This window comes from Chelonia mydas, chromosome 14, assembly GCF_015237465.2.
Source record: "Chelonia mydas isolate rCheMyd1 chromosome 14, rCheMyd1.pri.v2, whole genome shotgun sequence".
Taxonomy (NCBI): Eukaryota; Metazoa; Chordata; order Testudines; family Cheloniidae; genus Chelonia; species Chelonia mydas.
In genome coordinates, this window is record NC_051254.2 from 9,647,255 (window position 1) to 9,666,202 (window position 18,948).

At 42.1% G+C, this 18,948-nt stretch overlaps 1 protein-coding gene across 4 annotated transcripts in view; it reads right to left on the minus strand.

Annotated features, from left to right (window-relative positions):
• Nucleotides 1–14,241: 14,241 nt before the first annotated feature.
• Nucleotides 14,242–18,948, minus strand: part of RAB11FIP4 (RAB11 family interacting protein 4) — a 199,452-nt gene continuing 194,745 nt past the window's right edge. For all 4 annotated transcript variants that reach the window (XM_037914098.2, XM_043527659.1, XM_037914099.2 and 1 more), the window contains one exon: nucleotides 14,242–16,197. In XM_037914098.2, coding sequence (XP_037770026.1) covers nucleotides 16,081–16,197 — 117 coding nt within the window. In that variant the 3' untranslated portion in view covers nucleotides 14,242–16,080. The remainder of the gene's footprint in view (nucleotides 16,198–18,948) is intronic.

Consider the following 18,948-nt stretch of genomic DNA (forward strand, 5'->3'; position numbering starts at 1 on the left):
GAGGCCACGGCTACTACTTCCCCTCCCCCCAATCACCGCCCAGGCTGTGGTCGCAAGCAAAGCCCCTGGTGGCTGCATTTGAGAAACACTGAGTTAGATAATGCCCAGCTCACAGGGGTGTTTGTTGCAAGATTTAATTCCTCTTTGTAAAGGGAGCTGAGGCTTTGGGATTAATTAAAGATCCTATGCACAGCATAGTGAAAAAGTAGTAGTATTTCTTATTCAAAGGCACGCTGAACTCACGCACAGTTTCCACCAGATGTAAGAGCTGTTTGATTTTCCCAGCAAGTGATACAGGCGAGTAATTAAGCTGGGAAGTGGGTCACTAAAGCTTGTTAGCCTGACCTGCTGTTGTGTTTTGGGAACAAAATCACCTCCCATCTCTTTTGTGAATTGAGTTTAGCATACACAGCTGCGGGAGTGGGGCGTTTTCTTTGAGCCTGCTATTATGAAGCTGTACATCCAAAATTTCATAGTACAGGGAGACTTGGAAACGGGGGAAGCCTCAGAAGATAATAGGTAGCAAGAGAGCTCTATGGATTATTCATAAGCCATTTTTGCTCTAGTTCCGAGCATGAATGTACTTGTAAGGAGAAACGCCATCAAGCATTGGAAGGAGCTGTATTATAAAAGGGTGCACATTGAATTAAGAATCCGCCTGCAGTCTAGGTAGCAACACAGATCTTCAGAAAATAACCCTTTGAGCAACTTCAAAAAAAAAGTCTCTTGATTTTATGTGATCATCTGATAATTATGAAAGAGTCCTCCCCTTACACTCCTTTGGAGGCTAAGACTCTAGCCAGACAATCTGACACCTGAGAGGTGAATTAAAAGCTTAATCAATACATAAGAGGCCTGATGCTCCTCTCCTCTGCACATGGTCGTTTACACTAGAGTAAAGCAGGTGTAAAATGTTACCAAATCAGATTGGTAACATTCAACACACACTTGGCACAGGTGCAAGTGACAGAAGGTGCAGGGCAATAGCAAATCAGGCCCAGTGGGAGCTTTTGAAGATGTGATCCCATGTCTGAAGCAAAACTTTGAGCTGCAAAAGATTCCTGGAGAAGGTGGGGTGTTGCAGCAGCCTGGCTATTCTCCAGCTATTTTAAGAGAGTAAAATGGTCACAGGAGTTTGTCTTACATTTGCAGTGGGATAAATATAAGAAGCTAAGACTGTTGGTTTGCCCTGATCATGTTACCCTGCCGGCAATGTAAGATGCATGACAGTGAGTTAGAACGACAAATGTGCTAATGGCAGGCATTATTGTAACATTTCCGGAGTACTTTTCCAGACTGTCACAGAGGGTTATATAAAGAATGAATTGAAAGTCTTGCTATTGCTTTTCATCACTTTTGGCTTCTCCACAGGTGCCACGTTTCCCTGGGTGCTGGTCACATATGCTGTTGTTGCCCCATAAATGCCTATAGTCACACAGCCTCCTCTCATATAACGTGAATTACAAGTATCTCTGTTTTGGAATCTGTCACAGTACGGATGCAGGCCTCTGGGATTGGCTCATGGAAGGGCTAAACGGGCAATATCTACTATCTGAATTAGAATTCTTTAATTAGTCCCAGAGAGAGACTGACAGAACCCATCTGCAAGGTTGGTTTCTCTTTTCCTGTTCTGAATCACCCATCCCCTGAGAGATTAGCGTCTTAGGTATTTTTACCTTTAAAATAATGTGTTGATGGAGTTTTCTTGGTGCTGGAAAAGACTCCAGTGTTTGCAGCTAGCTGCAAGACTCCAGTTTGGATCAGGTGGAGGGGCTGATGTGTCCAGTCTATTAGGGTGGGGCTAAGGGACGATTAAACCTCCTACAGGCCTTATTCCAGTGTGGGGGAAGTCTGCTCTAGCCTTGAAATACTCATTTCAGTTTTGGAGTGGAGCAGAGCGGAGAAGCTCATTCAGGCCTAGAGATCCAATGTGATGCCAACTCCAGAATTTACTGTAGCTTCCTCTAGTCCTCAGAGTTGGTAGATTTAACTTATTGGTAGGAAGGCTTTTCTTAATTAGGGGATTTATAATGGTGTGTTTATTTCTTATTAAGCTACTACTAGAATATGGTGAGTTGAATTTCATGCTTCCTCTAGGATCTTAAACTAAAACTCTCTCTTTATTGGATTGCTGATTCATCTCCCCTTTGCTGTATGTATGAGTCTGACGATAGTGTGACGACTATTTGTTGGCTCCTTCTGGGCATTGTAATACAGTCTCTGCAAACCTGAGAAACTGCACTGAAGTTCTACCATCGAGTTTTTTTCCTGCCAAGAGTTTTGCAAGAAGTGAGAATTCCTCTTGCAATGTCTTGGCAGGCTCCATCTCTGTAAAGTACTAAGTGACCTTTACACAGCAGCAAATATCTTCATTTGTATCTGACAGTCTCATTCTTCTACTGACTACAGAAGAGTCTCTACTGCTCCCTGGAAGCATAGATGAACTCCAGAGATAAGCCAAGGAACAGTGCATGGGGAATAACCGGGCTAACGTGTTTCAATGCAGTAGAAATGACTGGATTCAAATCAGCAGCAGTAACACAGGGAGATTGAAGGGGTGTTCCTGAGATACTCTGGAAGAGGGTTTTTTTTGTTGCATCTGGTGTACCAGGCTCTGTTTGTGCTAATAACTGGATAAGGAAAATTCCTCTCCAGATTAGTTAGGGAAGCTGGTGGTAAAACTGGGGTGGTAGCATGGTCTTAACATTGGGCCCTGTCCACACACTGACCTTTAAGTGAGTTTGTAACTAATTACTGGCACGGTTGGCTCTGTGCATGATTTGTGTCTAGACACCACGTGGTTCTACTCAGTATGGGTAACCAGCTATAAACCTAAACAGGCACGGAGCTAGTTCAGCAGGCTAGTCCCCTTGTAATGGGGAATCTGACTCCCCAGTTGCCATTGCCTTTTGTGCTGCTCTGGATGCATGTCTCTCAGGAACTCCATCCCCTGGTGTCTCTGCTGGACAGAGATGCTTACGTTTCCCAAGAGTGCATTCATGCAAACGGTGCTGCGATGGGAAACCAGCTGCTGTGTGGATGCAAGCTGAACGTTCCTTCACCAGTCACATTTAGGAGTAGAAATGTGGCCGGTAGGGCTGACTGTAATAAAGACTTCCATTTGTTGCAAGGCAATGTAGATGGAGGTAAATATGCCTTAGCTGATATAGCCCATACATGTAGTAAACTACTGGCACAGCTAAATGATCTCCCGTTGGTCAATACTGGAGTTGAATAACATTATGTCACAGAGATGCATGTGCAACTATCTAATATATGCACATGGCCCAATTTGAGGCCTTAATCTATTGTGATACCCATAATTCTTAGATTTACTATAACTTGCTACTTATAAATTGTGCAGCCCCCTCCCACAAATTAAGGAATCAAAACATGCACCAATTAACCACATGGCTCAGCAAATGATCTATACTGGATCCAAATGCAGGAGCTGTGTCCTGATCCTGCAAACTCTTCCACAGCTGGAGCCCCCCTGGACTTGAAAGAGGAGTGCTTGGAGGAATTAAAAGATCACTCCCATGAAGTATTAACATTATGTATCCTACAAACTCCTGGAATCTCAGCATAAGAGTGTCAGGTAAATCTATCCCCCTGCGCCAGCCATCCAACAATACTGAAGTTAATGGGGTTGGCATGGATGTAACTGAGGGCTCTTCCAGTTTTGCCCTCTCTCTGAACTCAAAGTACAGTGTTAAAGGTTTAGAGTGATTTGAAGTATGCAGTGTATAAGTGGGACTTGTGGTAAAGAAAAATGTTAGGTTAGTCACCCCAGTAAAGACATTGCCTTTTAGTGATGCAGGAAAAGCAAATAATTTATTTACACATCTGTTTGTACAACATTACAGCTACCTGTAATGATCAGCATTACTGAGAATAGCTTTTTTCCATAAAATATATCACAAGAAAATACAGAGAAAGTGATCTGGTGACACACTGCAACAATATTTATACCACTTGTGTTGTAATTAACAGGATGAAATTAAAAATAATCATGCTGTTTTAGTAGGCTACCCATTTCAGGTCTGTTTCAGTGACTAGGTGATGGGTTTTGTTATGGTTCATACCAAGCAATCTTTGAAATTCAAAAATCATCCCTCAAAGCAGTTTTACAATCCCCTGGTCTGTGAAGTGGGCAACAGATTCATTTCAATTTACTTCTGCTCTGTAGGAATTGGAATGAGGTACTCTCAAACCATAGCTTCTTGGGTTTTTTATTTTTGCCATGATGTGTTTTCACATTGTCTCTAAGAGCCGATGCTATGTACCGGGTATGGACAAAGCACTAGAAAATATGATGTAAGGCACGGTTCAGGGGCCTGATCGTTTAAGGAGATGAGCGCCCTCAAATGGTCTTCAGCTCCCATCAGTTTCATCTGGTGCAGTTCTGAGGTAGGGTTACCATATGTCCATATTTTCCCGGACACATCCGACTTTTTGGTTCTTAAATTGCAGTCTGGGAGGAATTTTTAAATATCTAAAAATATCTGGGATTTTGCCATTATTATTCTTCCCCAAAGAAGAGTTGATCATTCAAGAAAGAGAGTGAATGTTGATCACTTGAGAAAGTGCCCACTTTTTCCCCCTAGCTCCCAGTGCTTGCACCATGAAACAGCTGTTTCGTGTGGCTGGGAGGAGGGGGAACGTGGCGTGCTCAAGGGAGGAGGCGGGGCTGGGGTGGGGATTTGGGGAAGGGGTTGGAATGGGGACAGGGAAGGGGTGGGGTCAGGGGCGGGGGGGCATGAGCAAATTCCCTCCCCTGCCGGAGTGTCCTCTTTTTTGAATGTTCAAATCTGGTAACCCTATCTGAGGGCAGTAAGCAATTTTCAAGCCAGGTCCCTGGCTGGCCAGAGATTGGATCCTCTCTACCTCCTAGGACATTTCCTACTCTGGTTTCTAATTCTGTGGTCGAATGAGCAGGAACTATACTGAGAGGCTGGAGGCTTTGCTTCTGCTCCTGGGTCTGCTTTAACAGCCCAAAGATGCTCATGAGGCCTGCACCTTAGTTTTCCCTATCTGTAAAGTGCTTTGAATTGGTATTACTGTCATGCTCTAGTGCAGCGGGTCTCAAACTGTGGGTCGGGACCCCAAAGTGAGGCGCAAGCCCGTTTTTATGGGATCGCCAGGGCTGGCGTTAGACTTGCTGAAGTCCAAGCCCGAGCCCCACCATGCGGGGCCAAAGCCCCAGGGTTTCTGCCCTGGGTGTCAGAAGGGGGTTGCGGTGCAATGAAGTTTGACAACCCCTGCTCTAGTGTATTTAGGACCTGATCCAAAGCCAACAGGAGTCTGTTCCTTGACCACTTCATGTTTTGGATTAAGCCCTCCACTGAAGTCACTGGGAGTTTTACCATTGACCAAACCCACAGACAGGACACAGCAGCTTTGGGGGCAATGTGAAAGCTCAGGGGGAGATATTCCTCTGAAGAGGCCGTAAAGGGGATTACCCCGCACTGCCCATTAGGACACTTCTGCACAATTTTTGTACCATTTTATCTATATTGATGTAGAAATCAATATAATCAGATCATGCAATCCCACTGTGCAGCTGCGGTGATATTGGTCTAGCAGTATAGCTTATTTCCATACACTAACCCAGCATGAGCGCCTTTCGGTTTTTTATACCAGCATAACTGTCCACAGCAGGGAACGGCTCTGATCTAACTATATAAACTTCCAGTTAAATTGGTACAAAGAGTATGTGTAGATCTTCCCTTCAGACAGCAAGTTACTTATTCCATCCTCAGGTTGTATCATCACATTTATTTTCAAACTAACCCCTGGCATCCTGAAGCTCTTTCTTTGGAGAAATTCCCACTCAGCATGAGAGCGTAGAGCCAAGAATCCCAGGATGAGTTACAAAGAGTTTTAACTTTGATACAGCGGGGGAAGCGGTAGGCCCTCTGACTTAGCTTTTGGGTTCAGCTGGCAAAATGAGTCACCAAAAAACTACTCCTTAAACTGAAATTGACCTGAGATGAGCTGAGATTTGCGTCTCCTGGTCATTTGAAGTAAAAGGAAACCGCTCGCCTCTACAGTGAATAAAAACCATAAATTGTCAAATCAAGCCCTAACTAAACGTAGAGGTTTAGTTATTTTGAATTCACTGACATGGACAAGATACAACTGGCCTTATAATAAATGACACTAGCACACTAGATTAGTGCTTTTGTGCGTGTGTGTGTGTGTGTGTGCGCACGCGCGTGCAGAGACATCACTTTACAAAAGATACCAGGCATCCAATGTGATGCTTCTAAAATAACACAGAACTGCTAATTATTTTTAAATTTAATTTGCTAAGTAGGTTAGGGCATGACAAAGTGCATCTAAGAAAAACCTGTACAAAATGAGTTTGTTTGTTTTTTACATCCCATGGAGGCACATGAAATACAAATCTGGTCTATTTTATATATACACCTTTACAGTACATGAAATGCAGAGATGAACAAAAGGAAAAAAAATTATATGTGCCCAAAATAGCAGATAAAATATGGAAAAAAAACTCTGTAGCCTCATGGGAGGTGAGTAAAGGCACAAGGACTAAAAATAACCATGCAATAAACATAAGTACAGTCTGTGCAACAAAGCAAACCGAATGGCTCCCATGATAGAATTTACAGTAATTCTCAAAATATACCAGTATTTAAACATACTGTAAGTGCAACATTTACTGCTCTCTAGCATACTAAAGTATTCATATGGAGTGAAATTCTCCCTGCACCAAGCCCGGGGAAATGGGCTTTGGGCAGGGTAGGAGACATGATGGGGTACATGTTGGGAAGACCGGGGTTACAGTACAGTCATGCATGGTCTCTGTTCCAGTCTGTAGGGTGGAATAGCTGCAGTCTCTCTACACACTCTACAGGGTGGTTGCTGGACGCTGGATCCATTTAAGTGCCAGCCTACCCCAAAGAGATCTCCTCTGTGGTGCACAGAGGGTACACCTTCCTACACCATTCTTCATAGGCCTGATACGCAGCATAAGTTGTCCAGAGGGCTTTATGCCACCTCTACAGGCCACGGTGAATTCACTCCACTAAGAATGGTGCCATGAAAGTGGACAACTCTATTGTTACAGCTGTGACACTAACATCCAGTTAAAAAATAAACTTGTGTGCAAGTTCAAAGTAGGTGCAGGAAATATATCAGTCATCCAGTTTTATTAATACATATTTTCCACTATGCTTCAAGTTTTAGCCCAAAAAAAAAAAAAGTAACCTAAGGATTACTTTTACAGTTAAAAATCTGCAAGAGTTTTAGTTTATTGGCCCCTCCAAAAACCCAAACCGCACAATTTAAGGAATGCAATGTAACATTTACAGTGGAATTTATTGTAGCACAGACCTGGCTGAATAGTGCCCTTAACTACAGCAACCCAGACATGATCTGCATCTGTCTATGAGGTACAGAGTGCTAGGCTAAGCTACATGGTAAGGCTATGTCTTGCAAATACAGGTTTTAATCACTGCATTTAACTTGGTTGCTGTGCGGAGTAGGAAATAAAACCCAGAGGAATGTCTTAGTGCAGCCTCACTCTGGACTGGTTTAGGGCTGATCTATACTGTGGATTCAACTATCAAGGCAACTGGCTGCAACATGCTCCATGTAGTACACAGTGGATCTTAATTGTCTTCAGTACCCATATTAAAGCTGTGGATAGGATTAGCCTGGTTATTGAACATGATTAAAGTCCCAAGAGTTAATATCTAAAAATTCCCTGATGTGAAGCATTTCAGGTGTATTCTCCTCCATTTGTTTAACATGAGTGCACTAAAGCGCTCCGATATCATGGTGGTGGGTACAGTATAAACACCTAGACAGGCACATGCTCTTCTGTGCAGCAGTGAAAAGGTTAAGTGATGAGCAAGGACATGGGTGTGGGTAAAGGATGTGCTCTGGTGAGAACCAGTTAAAAAAATGTTACTCTCCTGCTTACTGGAGCAACTTTAAGTAAATCATACAGTGCAATGGATTTTATTGACTCAAAGTACAGATTAATGGCACATGAGTTGTGAAAGACCCATTAAGGGTCTGTCGGTTCTAGGATTTAAAGATGCATTGTCTGATGGTGGCGACTAATCCGTTCTAAAAGTCTAGTGTAGAGATGGCAGTGAATTCCCTTAATATCAGCAATGTTGAACAGCTCAGCACAATTTAAGATTATACACGGCCTTGTCTGGACTTTTAGAACAGGTCAGTTAGCTGGCCCCTTCTACCACCATACCTTTAAATCCTAGTCAAGGTAAACTCTTAAAGGGCAACCTGGCTAGTGGCTAGTTTTTTTGTAAGCTAAGTCATGGTAGCCAGCAAGTGTGAATTGGCATTTGGAAGAATGACTCTTCCTGTATGCAGTTTGTTATTTACTCTGAGCTATGGGCATGATCCAAAGTCCATTGAATGGATAAATGCTGCACCTTATCTTTCTGGTGCCTGCCAAACGTCACTTTAATATTATCCTCAACAATGCTCTACACTATATAGCTCTCTCTGTATGTGTATTTTACATCTATCTATCTCAAAATCATGCAATAAAAGCAACTACCCTCCCGGTCTATTGGTATGAGCTTCTGATAACCAGGATGACTGCTTAATGTTTGTTTCCCCTCAGCTCTCTTAAAAGCTTGCCCATGCAAAATTCACATCACAGATCATACCGGGAAGTTCTGATCAAGACAGGACTGCAGAATTGCACCCTAAATAGATTTGGACTTTACTTACGTGTACAGGCTTTTAGGTTCAGCTACCTTGCAAAGAAGGATTTACACCTAAGAAATGTAAAGCTGGAATTCTTGCTCTTGGAGGACTGGCATCAGCTATAAGCAAAAGGGAGCTAATGCACAACCCCTGTTCTCTCTTGCATGAGAGCATGTGCTGCCCAAGTCTATTTGGGAGCGAGTATGGAGTGTCTCTTGCTATTCTGGCCGTTCTTCCCCGCTGCAACCGCAAGTGCTAAACATCCAAATCACAATCATCATCAAAACTATTAAGCTAAATTAAAATTTGGCCCACATAATTTGTTACAGAGGCCCTCTTCACGCTGGCCAAAGAAATGAGGCTAACACCTCTGTATTAAGCCAAAGCACAGCTCACGACAGAGCCACGAACTAGAGCTGGTCACATCGTTTGAAACTGGTAAAATTTTGACGTTTGGAAAAGTTCAGTAGAAATGTTGGCAAAATTTTAGATCTCCTCCAACACCTTTTTTTTTAAACCAGCTCTCCTGCTAACACACTTTCCTTGGCCACTGTAAATAGGGCCATTAAGCCCTTACCTACGATAGGCTTTTTTTCTCCTCTAAAACCACCTCTCATTGTTGCTAATGCTGGCTCACCTCCACCAGTGATAGCAGCAGCGGGGCCCTAACATAGACAAGGTACTGGGCTCAGCTTCTCTTTCAAGCACTGTATCATTTAAACCTGCTCAGAGCAGGGCAGGGCAGGGCAGCATGAGGGTTCAAACTCCAGCATCCAGCCTACATTAGTGTTCCTGTTGTTGCTATCACATGTTGCGCTAAGACAGTGGTAGGAACAGTGGAGGGAAAAGCCTACCAGATACCTCCAGCGACGTAAGACCCATCACACAAAAACCCACCACCTTATAGACTTGAATATTCAGTCTCCATACTATCCCTTCTCAGCCCTGAAAACAGGTGCTCCATAGCCTGGCTGAGACAACTGGATAATGCAGGCAGCTTGAAGCACTGCTCCCCTGTAGCTTAAAGGCCCTAAGCATGCATTCCTTGGACAGCCAAACCTCATGTCAGTGGGAGTTTTGACTGCCCAAGGAACGCAGGATCAGTCCCCAAAGGGGAGATTCAAGTCATTCTCATACCTTTCCTAAAATCCATCATTCAGCACCAAAAAACCTCCTCAAACAGGTTGCTATTAACATACACAAGCTATCAATAATTTGCCTTGTTCTGTAGGTAAACAAATCTGTGTTAAGGACCCTTAACCTTCCACAGACTTGAATTTGCCCCTGGTAAGTTTTTGATCAGATTTCTCTCTCTGATTTAGAAAATGGAATGACCACCAATTAGATCTCCACTAGGCAAAACGGCATGATGTAATTATTAGAGCAGGTAAAAAGGCCAGTTTTTTTTAAATGGGAAATTTGAACAAAAATGTTAATTTTTCAAAATTGCAAATTTAAATAATTTGCTTCCCTCCCCTTTTTTAGCCTCCTTTCCTGGTAGCAAAATAGAAACAGGAAAAGGGTGGAGGAGGGAGTGAAAGGAATATTTTAAAACATTTTAAAGAAAAAAAATACCATTTTTCTTCAGTGTCTGACAAATCTTTTTTTTTGACCAGCTCTAATAATCAGACTCAGACTATCCCAACTATATAAGAACCCAGAAACCCAGTTCAGCCAATGTGTGCGCCAACATCACATACTCTTTGCTTAACTTAAGTTACCAAAGTGTTTCATTTGTAGGTGCTCAGTTGACCTCACAAAAGTACAAGAGAAAAAAAAAAGTGTCCCACCAAAGAGCCTGTATAGACAGAACAATGTTGTACATCAGGGTTACAGAATTCAAACCTAATGCATCCTGTAACCCGTATCAACCTCTACACACACGCGCAAAGTTTCATTAACACCCCTCTGCCCTCCCCCAACTTGCTATGCATCAAGTAACAAACAGCTGTTGAGATCAATACTCCTCTATTTGAAAGTACTAAAACAATACGCACTACACAACAGGAATGAAACTGAAGCATTAACATTACAGTTTAGTTGCGTTACACAGTGACTGCAATGCCCTTTTGATGACTTTCCGGGAGCAGCTACCGTAAGGACACTTGATGCACAGATGAGCAGTATTACTTACACTGTGAGAGATCTGCTCACAGAAAGTCTGATCCAGCTCCTGTGGAATGCAACAGGCTGTTTTGCCATTGATTCAATGGGAGTTCGATCAGGCCCCCTGATTCAGGTTGTCTTGAAAACACTACACAAATTAGGGTTTCTGTTCCCCCTTGTTTAAAAGATGACAATCTTGTATTTGCTGGTATTTAAATTGGAGAAGTTAATGTATTAATTTATTTTAAAATTCCAATATGCTTGACTCTTATCCTAGACTACTAGAACTAGGCCAGAGAGGACATTTAATACTGACTTTTCTTATTAGCCCACTTCCCCAGCTGGGTCAGTGTGTTATTACAGGGCACACGCCTCATTTGTACACTAGCCTTAGTGTCCTAAATCGCCACCATAAGTATAACTGGCAAAATTCTTTGCTGGTGTTGACTAGCATGGGTCCATTAACAGTACTACACCATTTTATGCCAGCAGAAATTCGGACCTTCATCTCTCCTTGGTGTCCCAAGTGGATTAATTAAAACTATACTAATTCTTCCATAGAGCTGGTTGAAAAAAAAAAACAACCCCAAAACCCCTGAATTCACTCCCCCCAGAAAAAAAAAAACCAGCCTTGAAGAAAGAAGCAAGCTTTTTAGTTGGACTTTTTTTTTTTTTGGTCCTCCTCCTACAGATCTGCTCAGAAAAAAAAATAAATAAATAAAAGGAGTTCAGGGGTGGGCATGTGAAAGTTTGTCAATGTCAACTTTTTAAAATGAAAATTTCTAACCAGCTCTAGGGTTCAGTTTCAGAACTAATAAAACTGAAATGATTCAAAAATATAGGAAACAAACATTCTCTCTCCTTCCCATGTCAGTACAAATTAAAGTTTCTTGGCCAGAACCTCCGCTGGTATAAATCTGTGGCACTCCACTGAAATCAAAACTAAATATGCATCAACTGGAGAACTGGCCCTTACTGTGTAACTACTGATGTTAGAAAGGATTTGAGGCTTGACTTCAGTGACTCTGAAACAAATAAATAAACCGTGCCTTTTCCACAATAGGCAGTGTTTCGTATTTGAGTGCAACTTCTGGCAAGAAGTAAACTGTCTTTTTCCATTGCACAAAAAAACCCTTTGCATTTAGGTTGACCTCAATGTTGCTTTAGCTTGAGGATTTGAAGTAGAGAAAACTTGTTCCATGTAAGGAGCAGATAAATACAGATATGGTATCTTGGACAGAATTTAGGCTGTCAGAGTCAAAAAAGCTCAATTTCAGTATAGAAATGTTCGTTGTATTGTGGTATTATTAGACTGGAGGTAACATTAAAAAACTAGACTGATTATTTCAAACTCAGATTAAAATATTAATCTACCCAGCAAGGTAAATCATTGCTCAACTAAATATGGCACAGATGACCGGATTGGCCCAGTCCTACAAATGCTAACATCAGTGACTTTCCTCTGTTGACAGTTCCATCAAGTTCAATGGGAATAGTCATGGCAGTGGTTACACATATGCGCGAGTGTTTGCAGGCTCAGGCAGCGCATGTGTAAATATAAACTAGATCCTGGGTCCTGCTTGCATTTCCCCTGCTGGGGATTCCCCTGCTATATGGTTGGGAGGGGCATCCAAAAGCCGGCACAGCTGGGAGCTACAACTGGCTCTCTCCTCCCCACTCTGCCAAAATTGTTCTACAGGGCCAGTCTCTCTGCTGTGTCCAAGTTCAGATGTTAATAGCAGGTTGTGTTCCCATAAGTCTCCGTCAAGGTAATGACTCCTTGTTACTGATGTGACATTGCATCACCTGTAGGAAAAACACCTTTTGTCCCAAGGCTTTTGTGCAAAAGACAACTTGGTCTTACACAGTCACTAGTTACTGCAGATCTAATATTAGACCTAAAGTTGCCAGAACTAGAGTTTTGTTTTTTAGAATAGTGACTCCTGAGAGAAAATAAATTTCTTCATTCAGAAAGAAAAGGCAACATTAAAAATAAATATACAAGCCATCATACAAAGTCATTCCCCTCAGGAGTGGAAATGTAATTGCCTTCTATGCAATCAAAACCTATTTAAGGCAACTGCTTTAGAGCACTCACAAACACTATGGATTGAGGAACAGATTTTCAAGTTCTCAGCACCGAGCAGCTCCCCGCGCAACTGCTAAACGGTTTTAAAAATCTACCTATAAGCATGAAATTGACCTATGTGTACAGGTAGCCCAAATGCTATTGTGAGGATTCAAGTGAAACTTAAGACTATTTACCACGGATGTAAGTTCTCTGTGCACAGGGGCGAATTTGACCCTAATTATGTACGGCCCAATCCTGCATCCACTGAACTCCAGGGGAGTTTTGCTGTTGAGTTCAATGCGAGCAGGATCAGGCTTTCAGCTTCTAAAACATCCAATTTAATAATTTTCTATTAACCAAAACCTGAAGACCTTAGTCACTCTTTACTCAAAGCATCAATTCACTGTCCCGCTCTAATAAAGGCTTTTAAAGTGTTATACTACAAAATTCTGAATGTTGGACTTCATTTTTCTTTTAAATAAATGTTTGAAAACCTGAGTATTTCCCCTAATATTTAAATAAGGAAACACTTTCCAATCTGAAACAGTAGCAGCTTCATCTAGAGTGGCAAACTTCATTGCTTTAGAATGGTAAAAAACGTACCTTAGCACGTTTACAGACAAGGACCATCAGGTCTTGTATTGCGTCTGCTGGTTGTAGTTTACCTCAAGGGCCACCTAAACCTAGATCACATCTTAAGGTTAATTATGGCCAGCTCACACGATTTTAAACACAGGATAGTCCATGTCTATGCAGAGGGCCAGATTCATGGCACAGACTTAGAGGCAGCACAAAGCAAGTGGAAACTTCAGTGCTGAAGCACAGCTAAGGATCTTTCCACTAGAGGGAAATCCTTGGGTAGAATTAAGCTGGCATAGCTGTTTCAACCTCATCAGTTGCCCCATCAGCCCCCTTATAGGGGAAGGGGATGATGCTCTGCCTGATCTCCTACGGATGGAACCAGTGCAAGACCGCCGGAGCCCGTGTAATTTAGCATAGTTACTCTGGACTCAACTTTTCCCTCTGGCTGCTCCAAAATCAGGGGAGCAAAGGGGTGGCTTAGAGATACCTTCTTCCTAATCTCCTCTGCTAAGACTCTATCCTTAAGTGTTTAATGTTAAGCACCAAAATAACATTTTTCCAGTGGAGATAAGCCCTTATACGGTTCACCCAGGCCTGAAAGGACAATTACATTTTCATCATTAGCTCTCCTCCAGTCCCTACTAGAGCTTAACTGACGGATTCAAATAAATAACTGAATTGGTTTTATTGTCTTGCCTTCAGGAAAGACAATTTTCAGTGCTTCCCCACACCTGCCCGTTACTCCAATAAGATATCACTGAAGGCAAGATTACAGCAGCTGCAGAAAAAATATATATATATATTTACATCAGTAACAGAATACATGCTCTAGGTATTCAGATTATGGAAAAAATGCATTACATACACAAACAAAAATACACAAAGACAATGGTAGGTGTGAGACAAACTGCCAACAAGTATATACAGAAAATCAGTCATATCTACTGCAACCGTCCATTTCCAAGGAGCGTGTTAAAATAAACAAGAACAAATCTCTATGCACATAGGCAAAGCCAGATATTTGATTACAGAGAAGTCAACCAGAGTGTGTCCCTGCTTGTGCCAATTGGTATGAAAGGGTGGATTTTTTTCCTCTCCACCCGTGTTTTTTTGTTTTGTTTTTTTAAACTTTAAAGTGTGTAAAAAAAATTTTTTTTTTTTTTAAACAAAATGTTTAGTGCTTGGAATAAAATTTCACAGCATTTAACTTCTAGCTGATTTTACTTTTAGCTAAAAGGTCCTAATTCTACAAGAAATGGACCCAATTCAGGAAGCACATAAATAGTATTTAAACCCATCCCTAGACAGGACAGTACTTATGCAAGTGCTTAACTTTAAGTGTATCCTTAACTCCAATGGGACCCAAGTACAGTATATGCTCAAAGTTAAGCACGTGCTTATGTACTTTCCCGAATCAGAGCATATGAATGTGTGCATGTGTGTATTCAGACAGGAGATGTAGTATTTGGGATGGGTAATTTGGGTGGTGAATGCAAGCTCTTGTGAAACAGTGGGGTTGGGGGTGGAACATAAGACACCAAGGTAATGTGCAGTAAGTGTGATTTTTACTTTTAACTCAAAGGTTAAAATTAGTTTACATCAGGGATTAACCAACTACAAAACTGTAGGAGGACCCACCATTCTCTCTCTTCCATGCCCCCCGCCTCTCTCTCTCATAGGAGTGCAACAGTGTGCTTTGGTTGTGGGGAAGGGAATTGAGCTATTTAAGTTAAAGTTTTTCTTTAAAATAATGAAGTGGATTTGCATGCAGTCAGTAACAGTTAAAAGAAATAGAATGTGTTCCCTGGTTGAAGCCTTCAAATGCAGAGGAGTTGGATCCCAGAATTAATTGTAAATGGCCCAGTGATAAACCCCTGAAAATAAGGGTGTACATTGCAATGCCTCAGTGCAATAGGGACCCAGGCTCAACACATACACACACCAGGACAGACTGGCAATCATCCTGAACTTGGATATGTGGCCTTCATATTAAAAGCACTTTTTGCTGACAGTGGCGAACAAGCGGATGGTGTTTTTACATGGATATTAACAATTCTGCAGTTTGAGCCTCATCCCCCCCAGATATTCATTTTTAAAAACACACAGATTTGGCCAAAGGTTTATTTTTACCTCTGTGGTTTCAGTAGCAAAGCTCTGGCAAAGCTAAATTCAATAGAGTGTGATGTCGTCAGCACCAGACAGGAATCAAACCTGGGTATGTCAAATTTTTGGGAGTACCCTCATTCATTTGAAAGAATGAAAGAGTAATTCTTGTTCTTAAAGGGAGGGGAGACATCCATATGTGTCCACTGTATTTCACCCTTACCACTAGAGGTAGAGTCATTATGTCCAGTAGCTAAAACAGCGTGATCCAGTTATATTGTTATAACATTAATATATAGTAGCGATCTTGTCACAGATATTGAAAGTGCATGAAAAAAATGAATCAAGCCGATTTGATGACTCACAGAGAAGTGTACCAGACATCATATAAACATACCCACACACCCACATTCACACATAAGATATATATATAGAATCATTTACAGTATCAGAGTGATGTTTAGATCCAGTGGCATGTGCAGAAATATCAGGCAATTGCTTTTTGTCCTTCAATTTTTTATTTCCAGGATAGATGGGTTGTGGTCTAGGATGGCCAAAATAATCTTGTCCATATACTGTCGCAATCTGAAGTTTATTTCCTCCTGTTCTTTAAGAGCTTCCATGAGCTGAAACAAAGATTCCCAAGTTAAGTATCTACTGCAAAACGTCACTCATCTAATTTTAATTTACACAATGCTGTAGGTATGAGGCTTGGCCTCGGGTTCCCTTTGTATTAAAAAAATTACTCATTGCCTCTAATGATACTCTGCTCTCCCCTCACCCCAAGGGATTGCAAAGTGAAGACACAAAAAGGTAGATAAGTATCCCCATTATGCAGTTGGCTAACACAGGCACTTAAGTCTGTGTAAATTATGTTGCTCAGGGGGGTGGTATATTCATCCCCCTGAGCGACATAAGTTCTGCCGACATGAGCGCTGGTATAGACAGCACTATGCCGGTGGGAGAGCTTCTCCTGCTGACGGAGCTTCTGCTGCTCGCGGAGGTGGTTTTATTATACCAACAGGAGAGCTCTCTGTCGGCACAGAGCGTCTTCACCAGACGCGCTGCAGTGGCATAGCTGCAGTGCTGTATGTGTAGACATATCCCTAAGTACCACTGAGCAAGTCACTTGAGCCAGGGGCAAAGCTGTAAATAGAATCCAAGGCTCCCGACTCAGAGCCTGGTGTTCTATCCACTAGCCCATACTGCCTGCTCATGAATGAGTGGGTGTCTGTTTCCTCATCTGAGAGCGTATATTAATGAAACCTTTTTAAAGCACTCCTACATCTGTAGAAAAAAGGGTGCTGTAAATACAGAGTATTGAGGAACAGTGTGAGAATTAAAACACATATAATGTTTTGAGGCTACAGTTTCCTGTCCAAATAAAAAGATCTATTTTAATCATAAATAACACACCTTTGGTGCTATATTAACGTGCAGGGGAAATGTACATATCGTACTTTCACCAAGGCTCTTAGGATCTGAGAGCATCTTTAGTTCATTTCAAGACAAGTTGCTTTATATACACAGCATGTTTCGGGTGAGATTTTCAAAGCTGTTTAAGAGATCTGGATGCCCAGTTCTCATTAAAATTACTGGTTTGGGGACATCCAGTTCTGTTAGGTGGCCTTTAAAATCTCAGGCCAAATTATATTTTCTATTTACAGTGAGAACCTGTTATAGAGAAAACATTATGATGAAAAATTAACAGGTCTGAAATTTAACGAACATGGTCCACTGTAAGTTATGGTGGCAGCAGGACGTGCGTCAAGCCAAAGATGCAAGATACGCCTTTTTTGGGAGGAAAACCAGAAACAAAGAGTTAGTTGTGGCAGCCTCGGTGGATTCTTTTGGTCAGATTAGACGCTAAATCCCAGGCTGCTATTGTGAGTGAGTAGAAGGTCTGAAGGCTCAGCTGCCTCTTCGAGAGAGATTAGCAGGCCAGGTTGTGGGCAGGAATGCTGAGATGACAAAGAGTGGCCAGAGCTGTCCAGTGACAGTGATTCAGGGCCCAATTTAAGGCACAAGTTTTTGAAAAAGTCTTAAGGACCCGCCCTCTAAAAAAAGTCTCTTGGATGTCAGTTTCTGGTGTGTCTGTTTACATATAAAAAGTGGGGTGCCCCAAAAATCACGAGTCACTTTGGAAAATCTTGGCCAGCATCTCCATGTCTCCAGCTCGACGGGAATATAAATTTATCATACATAGTTCAACACAACAGTAGCCTGGCATTCCCGTTGGGATACTCCCTCTCTATTCTCACAAGCCGGGGTTACTTTTCTTTTTTTAAAAAATGTGCCTTAAAGAGCTCATCTCTGTAGAGAATGTGTCAGATTCTTCCCCTCCTCCCTCGATCAAAACTGCATTGTTTGACTAAGCATAGCAATTAACAAGGAGACAGGGGCATCTAAGCAGGACCACCTGAACATGCCACTCAGTATTAGACAGTGATCCAGAAGTTCTGCGTTAGCTCTGGTAAGATTAAAGACTGGATACAAGACTTATTTTGGTGGCAGCAAACATGTAGTTTGTCTTATTCTGAGGCCAGGTCTATCTCACCACCTACTTTGGTATAACTTACGTCGCTGAGGGGTGTGAATATACCCCCCCTTTGAGCAACGTCGGTTACACCGACGTAAGTGCCAGTAGGTCGGCGGGAGAGCTTCTCCCACCTCTCATAGAGGTGGATTTATTCTGCCGACGGGAGAACTCTCTCCTGTTGGCATAGAGCATCTTCACCAGACTCACGGCAGCAGCACTGCTGTAGGGCTTCTAGTGTAGACTAGCCCTGAGAAAAATTCCACAAAGTGACATCACACAACCAGTCTCCACAAGGCCCTGATCCAGCAAGGTACTTAAGCACACACCTAACTTTAAACCCAGGAGTGGTCCCCTGAAGTCAACAGGTCTATTCAAGTGCTTAGTTGGGTACAAGTTCTATACCACAACTCACTTTATAAAAGCAAAAAGGGAAACTATCCAATACTTACACACTAATACTGACCTTTGGTTGCCTTCAAAGTCCATAGCCCTTGTGGCTTGGAAGAACCTCTCGAATCATCTCACCTGGTCCCCCGCCCAAGTGTAAGAGCTCCTCTAGAATATCTTGCTAAGTGCTACTTCATTAAGTGTCTACATTATGGGTTTGTACACAAACCTTTTAGTTCTGTTTGGTTAGGCTCCAAAATAGGGTGAGGTCTTCAATAAATATAGCTCCATTAAAGTCAAGGGAGTCACAAAGGTTCACGTAGGCCAAATCCTTAGACAGTTGCTTTTTGAAAGGTCAGCTATCAGCAGTCACAAACTCATGGTATTAGCATTAACTCCATTGAGGTGAATGGGTTTAACAACAGGGACAAATGTGGACTGGTTAGTTAAA